This window comes from Balaenoptera ricei, chromosome 11 (genome assembly GCF_028023285.1).
Source record: "Balaenoptera ricei isolate mBalRic1 chromosome 11, mBalRic1.hap2, whole genome shotgun sequence".
NCBI lineage: Eukaryota > Metazoa > Chordata > Mammalia > Artiodactyla > Balaenopteridae > Balaenoptera > Balaenoptera ricei.
Genome location: NC_082649.1, coordinates 42516892 through 42530827, shown reverse-complemented (window position 1 = coordinate 42530827; position 13936 = coordinate 42516892). Strand labels below are relative to the sequence as shown.

The 13936-nt window shown below is 37.7% G+C and overlaps 1 protein-coding gene across 4 annotated transcripts in view; it reads right to left on the bottom strand.

Annotated features, from left to right (window-relative positions):
• The window catches only part of TINAG (tubulointerstitial nephritis antigen), an 86541-nt gene that overhangs the window by 35066 nt on the left and 37539 nt on the right, over positions 1-13936 (bottom strand). For all 4 annotated transcript variants that reach the window (XM_059937532.1, XM_059937531.1, XM_059937533.1 and 1 more), the window contains one exon: positions 2139-2262. In XM_059937532.1, coding sequence (XP_059793515.1) covers positions 2139-2262 — 124 coding nt within the window. The remainder of the gene's footprint in view (positions 1-2138; positions 2263-13936) is intronic.

Here is a 13936-nt window from a genome sequence, read left to right as displayed (position 1 = left end):
CACTAAGGAATCAGATGTCTGATAATGGAGCAGTGTAGGCACAGGGAAAGACTCTGGGTGTGGGTGTCTGAAACATAATGGAGCAGGAGATCAGGAAGAACAAGGTACAGGTGAACAGAAATTGAGATCAGATCACTTTCTAACTTTCTATCGTAGGGTTCTGAGCAAAGGAGTGATGAAATCTGATTAATGCTCTAAAAGAACACACGGATTTCTCTGTTGAGAATAGACTGTCCAGGACAAACTTAAATGCAAGAGGAGCTGTTAGAAGCTTCTCCAGTAACCCATGTACAAAATGATGGGTAATGGTGGTTCAGGCAAGGGTGGAGATAATTTAGATGGTGAAAAGTGGTTGGATTCTGGATATAAGTTATAAGAACCAGCGGAGTTTCCAACATCTTAAAAGTGAGTGGCAAGGAGAATAGAGGATGATTCTAAAGTTTCCAGTGAGAGCACATGGAAGGATGGTATGGTCATCAGCTAAGAAGGAGACGGTAGATGCTGTGTAGCAAGTGTAAGGGGAGAGATCAGGGGTTCTGTTTTGGAAGCACTGAATGTGAGCCATCCATTAGGTACCCAGGTGGAGGTGTCCAGGAGGCCGTGGAATGGATGAGTCTGGAGGTCAGGATCAGATCTGGGCTGTAGATATAAATTCAGCCAGTGTCAGGGTTCGATGGGACTCAAAGCCAGGATGAGCTCAGAGACCGATGACTTCAGAGACCGATGACTTATTCAGGGAATAAGTGAGGGGAGAAGGGACTAAGACCTCAGTCTGGGGCTCTCCAACATGAAGTATGGAAGTACAGAAAAAGGAAAAAGAAGAGCAAAGAACCTTGAAAAGTCACGGCAGTAAGGAAAATCCAGAAAGAGGGGACAGGTAGGTCTGTATTCTGACAGATGAATATAACAATGGGGACGTCGCTGAGAACCTTGACCCAGATATTGTTGTGAAGAGGAGGAAGGAAGTAAAAAAAGTGATTGGAGAGGTTTAAGAAAAAATGGGCAGAGAAGAAATGAAGAAAGTGAGTACAGACGAGTCTCGTTAAGAATTTACTGTATGGAAAGAACATAAATGGAATGTAGAGGAAGTGAAGATGAGAGAAAGTTTTTTTGTTGTTTTGTTTGTTTTTCATAATATCTGAGAAATAATCACACGTTTGTATGGTGGGAAAAATAAAATTGATTACAGAGAAGAAAACGGGAAAATTGCCTCTGAATATTCTTGAATATGGAGAGAGGTTGAGGTCTACACTATAGCAAGAGGGGTTTAGATAGGATCAGAGAAGGTTCAACTCTGTGAAAAGTGGGAAGAAAGGGAGGAGTACTTATGGGAAGAGTGTGTGATGCTAGGAGCTGTTTTCTGATTGCTTGAATTTCTTTGGTGAAATACAATGCAAGGTAAGAGCACAAGGTCAAATTATTGGTTATTCAAGATAAAAGGAAAAATTTTGAGATCATCACCTGAAGAATGGGACAGTAAGCATTTCATCTGAAGTGGAATGAGACATGAGAAAGAGTTTGGAGACTGGGCAGAGTCAGAATGAGATTGAAAAAGTGGTCCCCAAGGACCACACTCTCTGAGTAGGGTCTATTTGTGAGATGACTTACTCTTGAAATGCAACCGAATTTTGAACCTCTTTCTTGCTCTTGCAGAGCTGAATGTATTTAACTCACAAATTTGATAAATTTCATTTCTACAATTCTCACATAAATATAAAAAATAATCTTACTTCGAATGAAAGGTGACCCTACCCTCTCTTCTTGCTTAATCTCTACCATTTGTTATTCCATCCAAAACCTTCTCCCCAAATCCTGATACACTGTGGTTTTGTATCCTTTCCTCTATTATTCCATATGCAGAATCTATTCCAATAATCAATGTCCCTTGCCCATAGAACAGATTCTTAGGATGGATTCCCAAGTAAGTGAGAGACAGAATTACCTTTCCCAAAATATTGAGTTACTTTTTCACCAGACTTTAAAATACTGACTAATGTCAATGCTTTTATAATTTTTAATTTGTATGAGAGTCTCTCATACCAAGAGGAATTCCAGCACCTAAATGCACACTACATACTCTTATTTTCAGTTTTATTTTCCAAAAGCATTCAATGAAGATTTTTAAGAAAGTGACTTACCCAGTGAGTTTGACTGCATGTGTACGAAGCTTTCGATATTTTTCTGATTCTTCATTTGTGCCAGTAACATGCCTATATATCCCTGTCTTATAATTGAAGAAATCCTCACGGACTTGCATTATGGCTAAAATACAACACAACAGGATACATGACACAGTTTTAAACCATTATCTTTAAACACTTCCAGAAATTTTCACAGAACAGTCAATGAGAAAATTTCCAGGGGTAGAATCTAAGAAGGAATTTTGCAATTCAGCCTAATTTTCTTTCCTACTTAATTGGCTGCAATATTTTCTTGTTCTCTCATAAACATAACTTTTAGCTACTTAGAATATTACTTAAGGTCACATTATACATTTAGAATGCCATCTATTTTTTTAATAGATCTTTATTGGAGTATAATTGCTTCACAATACCGTGTTAGTTTCTGTTGCACAAAAAAGTGAATCAGCCATATACATATACATGTCCCCATATGCCCTCCCTCTAGACCCTCCCTCCCATCCTCCCTATCCCACCCCTCTAAGTCATGGCAAAGCACTGAGCTGATCTCCCTGTGCTATGCTGCTACTTCCCACCAGCCAACTATTTTATATTTGGTAGTGTATATATGTCGATGCTACTCTCACTTCACCCCAGCTTTGCCCTCCCACCCCATGTCATCAAGTCCATTCTCTATGTCTACCTCTTTGTCCCTGTCCTGCAACTAGGTTCATCAGTACCATCTTTTTTTTAGATTCCATATATATGCATTAGCATACGGTATTTGTTTTTCTCTTTCTGACTTACTTCACTTTGTATGACAGACTCTAGGTCCATCCACCTCACTACAAATAACTCAATTTCATTTCTTTTTATGGCTGAGTAATATTCCTTTGTATATATGTGCCACATCTTTTTCATCCATTCATCTGTTGATGGACATCTAGGTTGGCTCCATGTCTTGGCCATTGTAAATAGTGCTGCAATGAACATTGTGGTGCATGTCTCCTTTTGAATTATGGTTTTCTCAGGGTATATACCCAGCAGTGAGATTGCTGGTCATATGGTAGTTCTATTTATAGTTTTTTAAGGAACCGCCATACTGTTTTCCGTAGTGGTTGTATCAATTTACATTCCCACCAACAGTGTAGGAGGGTTCCCTTTTCACCACACTCATTCCAGCATTTATTCTTTCTAGTTTTTTTGATAATGGTCATTCTGACTGGTGTGAGATGATACCTCATTGTAGTTTTGATTTGCATTTCTCTAATAATTAGTGATGTTGAGCATCTTTTCATGTGCCTCATGACCATCTGTATGTCTTCCTTGGTGAAATGTCTATGTAAGTCTTCTGCCCACTTTTTAACTGGATTGTTTGGTTTTTTGATATTGAGCTCCATGGGCTGTTTGTATATTTTGGAGATTAATCCTTTGTCAGTTGCCTTATTTGCAAATATTTTCTCCCATTCTGAGGGTTGTCTTTTTGTCTTGTTTATGGTTTCCTTTGCTGTGCAAAAGCTTTTAAGTTTAATTAAGTTCCATTTGTTTATTTTTGTTTTTATTTCCGTTACTCTAGGAGGTGGGTCAAAAAAGATCTTGCTGTGGTTTATGTCAAAGAGTGTTTTTCCTGTTTTCTTCTAAAAGTTTTATAGTGTCTGATCTTACATTTAAGTCTTTAATCCATTTGGAGTTTATTTTTGTGTATGGTGTTAGGTAGTGTTCTAATTTCATTCTTTTTCACGTAGCTGTCCAGTTTTCCCAGCACCACTTATTGAAGAGGCTGTCTTTTTTCCATTGTATGTTCTTGCCTCCTTTGTCATAAATTAGGTGTCCATATGTGTGTGGGTTTACCTCTGGGCAGTCTATCCTGTACCATTGATCTATATTTCTGTTTTTGGGCCAGTACCATATTGTCTTGATTACTGTAGCTTTGTGGTATAGTTTGAAGTCAGGGAGCCTGATTCCTCCAGCTCCATTTTTCTTTCTCAAGATTGCTTTGGCAATTCAGGGTCTTTTCTGTTTCCATACGAATTGTAAGATTTTTTGTCCTAATTCTGTGAAGAATGCCATTGGTAGTTTGATAGGGATTGCATTGAATCTGTAGATTGCTTTGGGTAGTATAGTCATTTTCACAATATTGATTCCTCCAATCCAAGAACATGGTATATTTCTCCACCTTTTTATGTCATCTTTGATTTCTTTCATCAGTGTTTTATAGTTTTCTGAGTACAAGTCTTTCACCTCCTTAGGCAGGTTTATTCATAGGTTTTATTCTTTCTGTTGCAATGGTAAATGGGAGTGTTTCCTTAATTTCTCTTTCTGATTTTTCACTGTTGGTGTGTAGGAATGGCAGAGATTTCTGTGCATTAATTTTGTATCCTGCAACCTTACCAAATTCATTGATTAGTTCTAGCAGTTTTCTGGTGGCATCTTTAGGATTTTCTCTGTATAGTATCATATCATCAGCAAATAGTGACAGTTTTACTTCCTCTTTTCCAATTTTTATTTCTTTTTCTTCTCTGATTGCCATGGCTAGGACTTCCAAAACTATGTTGAATAATAGTGGTGAGAGTGGACATCCTTGTCTTGTTCCTGATCCTAGTGGAAATACTTTCAGTTTTTCACCATTGAGTATGATGCTCACTGTGGGTTTGCCATATATGGCCTTTATTATGTTGAGGTAGGTTCCCTCTATGCTCATTTTCTAGAGAGTTTTTATCGTAAATGGTATTGAATTTTGTCAAAAGCTTTTTCTGCATCTATTGAGATGATCATATGATTTTTATTCCTTAATTTGTTAATGTGGTGTATCACATTGATTGACTTGTGTATATTGAAGAATCCTTGCATCCCTGGGATAAATCCCACTTGATCATGTTGTATGATCCTTTTAATGTGCTATTGGATTCTGTTTGCTAGTATTTTGTTGAGGATTTTTGCATCTATGTTCATCAGTGATATTGGTCTATAATTTTCTTTTTTGTGATACCTTCTTCTGGTTTTGGTGTCAGGGTGATGGTGGCTTCATTGAATGAATTTGGGAGTGTTTCTCCCTCTGCAATTTTTTTGGAAGAGTTTGAGAAGTGTCATTGTTAGCTCGTCTCTAAATGTTTGATAGAATTTGCCTGTGAAGCCATCTGGTCCTGGACTTTTGTTTGTTGGAAGATTTTTAATTATGGTTTCAATTTCATTACTTGTTATTGGTCTGTTTATATTTTCTAATTCTTCCTGGTTCAGTCTTGGAAAATCGTACCTTTCCAAGAACTTGTCCATTTCTCCATGGTTGCCCATTTTATTGGCATATAGTTGTTTATAGTAGTCTCTTATAATCCTCTGTATTTCTACAGTGTCAGTAGTGATTTCCCCTTTTTCATTTCTAATTTTATTGATTTGCATCCTCTCCCTTTTTTTCTTAATGAGTCTGGCTAAGGGTCTATCAATTTTGTTTATCTTCTCAAAGAACCAGCTTTTAGTTTTATTGATCTTTGCTATTGTTTTCTTCATTTCTATTTCATTTATTTTTGCTCTGATCTTTATTCTTTCCTTCTATTGACTTTGGGTTTTCTTTGTTCTTCTTTCCCTAGTTGTTTTAAGTGTAGGGTTACATTGTTTATTTGTGATTTTTCTTGTTTCTTGAGGTGAGATTGAATTGCTATAAACTTCCCTCATAGAACTGCTTTTGCTGCGTCCCATAGATTTTGGGTCATCATGTTGTCATTGTCATTCGTTTCTATGTATTTTTTAATTTCTTCTTTGATTTCTTCAGTGATCTCTTGGTTATTTAGTAGTGCACTATTTAGCCTCCATGTATTTCTGTTTTTTACAGTTTTTTCCTGCAATTGATTTCCAATCTCATAAAGTTGTGGTCAGAAAAGATGCTTGATATGATTTCAATTTTCTTAAATTTACCAGGGCTTGATTTTTGACCCAAGATGTGATCTATCTTGGAGAATGTTCCATGTGCACTTGAGAAGAAAGTGTATTCTGCAACTTTTCGGTGGAATGTTCTTTAAATATCTATTAGTTCTATCTGGTCTATTGTGTCATTTAAAGCTTGTGTTTCCTTATTTATTTTCTGTTTGGATGATCTGTCCATTGGTATAAGTGGGATGTTAATGTCCCCTATTATTGTGTTACTGTCGATTTCTTCTTTCATGGTTGTTAGCATTTGCCTTAAGTATTGTGGTGCTCCTATGTTGGGTGCATAAATATTTATAGTTGTTATATCTTCTTCTTGGATTGATCCATTGATCATTATGTAGTGTCCCTCCTTATCTCTTGTAACAGTCTTTATTTTAAAGTCTATTTTATCTGATATGAGTATTGCTACTCCAGCTTTCTTTTAATTTCCATTTGCATGGAATATTTTTTTCCATCCCTTCCTTTCAGTCTGTATGTGTCCTTAGGTCTGCAGTGAGTCTCTTGTAGACAGCATATATATGGGTTTTGTTTTTGTATCCCTTCAGCCAGTCTGTGTCTTTTGGTTGGGGCATTTAATCCATTTACATTCAAGGTTATTATCGATATGTATGTTCCTATTACAATTGTCTTAATTGTTTGGGGTTTGTTTTTGTGGGTCTTTTCCTTCTCTTGTGTTTCCCGCTTAGAGAAGTTTCTTTATCATTTGTTGTAAAGCTGGTTTGATGGTGCTGAATTCTCTTAGCTTTTGTTTGTCTGAAAAGTTTTTGACTTCTCCATGGAATCTGAAGGAGATCCTTGCTGGGTAGAGTAATCTTGGTTGTAGATTTTTCTCTTTCATCACTTTAAGTGTATCTTGCCACTCCCTTCTGGCCTGCAGAGTTTCCACTGAAAAATCAGCTGTTATCCTTATGGGGATTCCTTTGTATGTTATTTTTTTGTTTTTCCCTTGCTGCTTTTAATATTTTTCCTTGGAATTTAATTTTTGTGAGTTTGATTAATGTGTGTCTTGCTGTGTTTTTCCTAGGGTTTATCCTGTATGTAACTCTGTGTGCTTCCTGGACTTGGGTGACTATTTCTTTTCCCATGTTAAGGAAGATTTCCACTATAATCTCTTCAAATATTTTCTCAGACCCTTTCTTTTTCTCTTCTTCTTCTGGGACCCCTATAATTCAAATGTTGGTGCATTTAGTGTTGTCCCAGAGGTCTCTGAGCTTGTCTTCAATTCTTTTCATTCTTTTTTCTTTATTCTGCTCCTCGGCAATTATTTCCACCATTTTGTCTTCCAGCTCACTTATTTGTTCTTCTGACTCAGTTATTCTGTTATTGATTCCTTCTAGTGTATTTTTCATTTCAGTTATTGTGTTGTTCATCTCTGTTTGTTCTTTAGTTCTTCTAGATCTTTGTTAAGCATTCCTTGCATTTTCTCAATCCATGCTTCCATTCTATTTCCGAGATTCTGGATCATCTTTACTATCATTACTTTGAATTCTTTTTCAGGTAGATTGCCTATTTCTCTTCATTTACTTGGTCTTATAGGTTTTTACCTTGCTCCTTCATCTGTGACATATTTTTTGCCGTCTAATTTTTTTTTTTTTAATGAGTGGGATTGTGTTTCTGTCTTACTGGCTATTTGGTCCGAGACTTCCAGCACTGGAGTTTCTAGGCTGTTGGGTAGAGCTGGGTCTTGGTGCTGAGATGAGGTACTCTGTGAGACCTCTCTCCAATGAATATTCCCTGGGGTCGGAGGTTCTCTGTTAGTCCAGTGGTTCAGACTCAGAGCTCCCACCACAGGAGCTTCTCCCCAACCACAGGCTCGCAAATCAATATTCTGCAAGCTGTGTTGTGTGGCAAAAAAAGGAAAAAGAGAGAGAGAGAAAAATAACAAAGTAAAAAATAAAATTACATAAAATTACACTAGGAAACAACAGGTATGTTTGAAAGACTAAAATAAAAATATAGATGAATCAATAACTGGAAGTTACATCAGTACCACAATAGTAAAAAAGAGGAGGAGGGAATGGAAAAACAAAAAAGGGTGGGGGGAGAAAGGCCTTGGCTCTGGAAAGTGTGGCCTAAGCAAGGGTGAGGTTTGGGTATTGGGCGGGGCCAACGCTCAGGACCCACAGGGCTGGAAAAGGTCCTGGGGGCTGTGGGGGGTGGGACTTAGGCTCAAGGAAAAAAAGGGGCCAAGGCATGCTACCCAGTCCAGTCTCAGAGGGGGAGGACCTGACCTGGGAGACTAGCAGGCTTCCTGGGCTCGAGAGGGCAGGGCAAATGCCCTCTTCTCCTCTCCTGCTCCTCTGATCTGTGGTCTGGGAGGGCCCCTCCCGCCTGCCTCTCCTGATCTCCCCAGCCTCCCTCCTATGCCCCCAGGACCAATGCAGCTGGTGGGGGGAGGGTGGGGGAAGGGGGGTTTTGAGGGCAGGGGACTGGGCAGGGAGCTCAGCAGGCTCCCCATGCCCGAGTGGGCCAGGCAATTGCCCTCTGCTTCTCCTGCAGTACCTCTCTCACCTGCCTCTCCAGATCTCCCCAGTCTCCCTCCTAAGCACCCAGGACCCAAGAGACCTGGATGGGGCTTTGGATGGGGGGGTGGAAGCGGCTTCAGAACTCAGCAGGCTTCACTGCCCAAGTGGGCCAGGTGATCGCCCTCAGCTCCTCTCCCGCTCTTCCCAGAGAGTCCCTCCCACCTGCTTCTCCTGATCTCCCTGGCCTCAGGCGGACTGATCTTGTCTGGCCTCTTCTTCTCCTCCGCCTATGGTCCCCCTACATCCTACTGGTTCATTTTGGAGTTCCTCCCGTCTCCCTAGGGGTCAGAGTCCCTGACCAGTGACCAGCAGACGCCCTAGTTGTGAGGAGACGCTAACTCTGCATCTTCCCACACCACCATCTTGACTCCTCGCCCCACCATCATTTTTATTTTTCCTCTTGCACACCTTTTACTTTTTATTTTATTTTATTTTTAATTTTTGAATTGTAATTTATTTTTTTATACAGCAGGTTCTTATTAGTCATCAATTTTATCACATCAGTGTATACATCTCAATCCCAATCGCTCAATTCATCACACACACCCCACCCTCCACTGCTTTCTGCCTTGGTGTCCATACATTTGTTCTCTACATCTGTGTCTCAATTTCTGCCCTGCAAACCAGTTCATCTGTACTATTTTTCTAAGTTCCACATGTATGCATTAATATACGATATTTGTTTTTCTCTGATTTATTTCACTCTGTATGACAGTCTCTAGATCTATCCATGTCTCAACAAACGACCCAATTTTGTTCCTTTTTACAACATCTTCTTTATCTAATCGTCTGTCAATGGGCATTTAGGTTGCTTCCATGACCTGGCTATTGTAAATAGTGCTGCAATGAACATTGGGGTGCATGTGTCTTTTTGAAATACGGTTTTCTCTGGGTGCTGGGTCATATGGTAATTCTATTTTTAGTTTTTTAAGGAACCTCCATACTGTTCTCCATAGTAGCTGTATCAATTTACATTCCCACCAACAGTGCAAGAGGGTTCCGTTTTCTCCACACCCTCTCCAGCATTTGTTGTTTGTAGATTTTCTGATGATGCCCTTTCTAACTGGTGTGAGGTGATACCTCATTGTAATTTTGATTTGCATTTCTCTAATAATTAGTGATGTTGAGCAGCTTTTCATGTGCTTCTTGACCATCTGTATGTCTTCTTTGGAGAAAATGTCTATTTAGGTTTTCTGCCCATTTTTGGATTAGGTTGTTTTTTTTAATATTGAGCTGCATGAGCTGTTTATATATTTTGGAGATTAATCCTTTGTCCATTGATTCATTTGCAAATATTCTCTCCCATTCTGAGAGTTGTCTTTTCATCTTGTTTATGGTTTCCTTTGCTGTGCAAAATCTTTGAAGTTTCATTAGGTCCCATTTGTTTATTTTTGTTTTTATTTCCATTACTCTAGGAGGTGGAACAAAAAATATCTTGCTGTGATTTCTGTCAAAGAGTGTTCTTCCTATATTCCTCTAAGAGTTTTATAGTGTCTGGTCTTACATTTAAGTCTCTAATCCATTTTGAGTTTATTTTTGTGTATGGTATTAAGGAGTGTTCTAATTTCATTCTTTTACATGTAGCTGTCCAGTTTTCCCAGCACCACTTATTGAAGAGACTGTCTTTTCTCCATTGTATATCCTTGCCTCCTTTGTAATAGATTAGTTGACCTTGATGCGTGGGTTTATCTCTGAGCTTTCTATCCTATTCCATTGATCTATATTTCTGTTTTTGTGCCAGTACCATATTGTCTTAATTACTGTAGCTTTCTTCTATAGTCTGAAGTCAGGGAGTCTGATTCCTCCAGCTCCGCTTTTTTCCCTCAAGACTGCATTGGCTATTTGGGGTCTTTTTTGTCTCCATACAAATTTTAAATTTTTTGTTCGAGTTCTGTAAAAAATGCCTTTGGTAATTTGATAGAGATTGCATTGAATCTGTAGATTGCTTTGGGTAGTATAGTCATTTTCACAATATTCATTCTTCCAAACCAAGAACATCATATATCTCTCCATCTGCTGGTATCATCTTTAAATACTTTAGGCAGTGTCTTATAGTTTTCTGCACGCAGGTATTTTGTATTTCTAGGTGGTTTATTCCTACATATTTTATTCTTTTGTTGCAATGGTAAATGGGAGTGTTTCCTTAATTTCTCTTTCAGATTTTTCATCATTATTATCAGTATATAGGAATGCAAGAGATTTCTGTGCATTAATTTTGTATCCTGCAACTTTACCAAATTCATTGATTAGCTCTAGTAGTTTTCTGGTGGCATTTTTAGGATTCTCTATGTATACTATCATGTCATCTGTAAACAGTGACACTTTACTTCTTCTTTTCCAATTTGTATTCCTTTCACTTCTTTTTCTTCTCTGATTGTTGTGTCTAGGACTACCAAAACTATGTTGAATAATAGTGGTGAGAGTGGACATCCTTGTCTTGTTCCTGATCTTAGAGGAAATGCTTTCAGTTTTTCATCATTGAGAATAATGTTTGCTGTGAGTTAGTCACATATGGCCTTTATTATGTTGAGGTAGGTTTTCTCTATGCCCACTTTCTGGAGAGCTTTTATCATAAATTGTTGTTGAATTTTGTCAAAAGCTTTTTCTGCATCTATAGAGATGATCATATGGTTTTTATTCTTCAATTTGTTGATATGCATATCACATTGATTGATTTGCATATATTGAAGAATCCTTGCATCCCTGGGATAAATCCCACTTGATCATGGTGTATGATCCTTTTAATGGGTTGTTGGATTCTGTTTGCTAGTATTTTGTTGAGGATTTTTGCATCTATATTCATCAGTGACATTGGTCTGTAATTTTCTTTTTTTATAGTATCTTTTTCTGGTTTTGGTATCAGGGTGATGGTGGCCTCATAGAATAAGTTTGGGAGTGTTCCTTCCTCTGGAATTTTTTGGAAGAGCTTGAAGAGGATGGGTGTTAGCTCTTCTCTAAATGTTTGACAGAATTCACCTTTGAAGCCATCTGGACCTGGAATTTTGTTTGTTGGAAGATTTTTAAGCACAGTTTCAATTTCATTACTCGTGATTGGTCTGTTCATATTTTCTATTTCTTCGTTGTTCAGTCTTGGAAGGTTATACCTTTCTAAGAATTTGTCCATTTCTTCCAGGTTGTCCATTTTATTGGCATGGAGTTGCTTGTAGTAGTCTCTTAGGATGCTTTGTATTTCTGTAGTGTCTGTTGTAACTTCTCCTTTTTCATTTCTAATTTTATTGATTTGAGTCCTCTCCCTCTTTTTCTTGATGAGTCTGACTAAAGGTTTATCAATTTTATTTATCTTCTCAAAGAACCAGCTTTTAAGTTTATTGATCTTTGTTATTGTTTTCTTTGTTTCTATTTCATTTATTTCTGCTCTGATCTTTATGATTTCTTTCCTTCTGCTAACTGTGCATTTTGTTTGTTCTTCTTTCTCTAGTTCCTTTAGGTGTAACATTAGATTTTTTATTTGAGATTTTTCCTGTTTCTTGAGGTAGGCTTGTATAGCTATAACTTCCCTTTTAGAACTGCTTTTGCTGCATCCCAAAAGTTTTGGATCATCATGTTTTCATTGTCATTTGTCTCTAGGTATTTTTTGATTTCCTCTTTGATTTCTTCAGTGATCTCTTGGTTATTTAGTAACGTATTATTTAGCCTCCATGTGTTTGTGTTTTTTACGGTTTATTCCCTGTAATTGATTTCTAATCTCATAGCATTGTGGTCATAAAAGATGCTTGATATGATTTCAATTTTCTTAAATTTACTGAGGCTTGATTTGTGACCCAAGATGTGATCTATCCTGGAAAATGTTCCATGTGCAGTTGAGAAGAAAGTGTAATCTGCTGTTTTTGGTTGGAATGTCCTATAAATATCAATTAAATCTATCTGGTCTATTGTGTCATTTAAAGCTTGTGTTTCCTTATTAATTTTCATTTTGGATGATCTGTCCATTGGTGTAAGTGAGGTGTTGAAGCCCCCCACCATTACTGTGTTACTGTCGATTTCTTCTTTTATATCTGTTAGCAGTTACCTTATTTATTGAGGTGCTCCTATGTTGGCTGCATATATATTTATGATTTTTATATCTTCTTCTTGGATTGATCCCTTGATCATTATGTAGAGTCCTTCCTTGTCTCTTGTAACATTCTTTATTTTAAAGTCTATTTTATCTGAGTATTGTTACAACAGCTTTGTTTTGATTTCCATTTGCATGGAATATCTTTTTCCATCCCCTCACTTTCAGTCTGTATGTGTCCCTAAGTCTGAAGTGCGTCTATTGTAGACAGCATATATATGGGTCTTGTTTTTGTATCCATGCAGCAAGCCTGTGTCTTTTGAATGCAGCATTTAACCCATTCACGTTTAAGGTAATTATCAATATGTATGTTCCTATTACCATTTTCTTAATTGTTTTGGGTTTGTTTTTGTAGGCCCTTTTCTTCTGTTGTGTTTCCCACTTAGAGAAGTTCCTTTAGCATTTGTTGTAGAGTTGGTTTGATGGTGCTGAATTCTCTTAGCTTTTCTTGTCTGTAAAGCTTTTGATTTTTCCATTGAATCTGAATGAGATCCTTGCTGGGTAGAGTTATCATGGTTGTAAGTTCTTCCCTTTCATCCCTTTACATATACCATGCCACTCCCTTCTGACTTGTAGAGTTTCTGCTGAGAAATCAGCTGCTAACCTTATGGGAATTCCCTTGTATGTTATTTGTCATTTTTCCCTTGATGCTTTCAATAATTTTTCTTTGTCCTTAATTTTTGCCAATTAGATTACTATGTGTCTCGGCGTGTTTCTCCTTGGGTTTCTCCTGCATGGGGGTCTCTGCACTTCCCAGACTTGGGTGGCTCTTTCCTTTCCCATGTTATGGAAATTTTCAACTATAATCTCTTCAAATATTTTCTTGGGTGCTTTCTCTCTCTCTTCTCCTTCTGGGACCCCTATAATGCAAATGTTGTTGCATTTAATGTTGTCCCAGTGGTCTCTGAGGCTGTCTTCATTTCTTTTCATTCTTTTTTCTTTATTTTGTTCCACAGCAGTGAATTCTACCATTCTGTCTTCCACATCACTTATCCATTCTTCTGCCTCAGTTATTCTGCTATTGATTCCTTCTAGTGTATTTTTCATTTCAGTTATTGTATTGTTCATCTCTGTTTGTTCTTTAATTCTTCTAGATCTTTGTTAAACATTTCTTGCATCTTCTCGATCTTTGCCTCCATTCTTTTTCCGAGGTCCTGGATCATCTTCACTATAATTATTCTGAATTCTTTTTCTGGCAGGTTGCCTATCTCTACTTCATTTAGTTGTTTTTCTGGGGTTTTATCTTGTTCCTTCTTCTGATACATAGTCCTCTGCCTTTGCATATTGTCTATCTT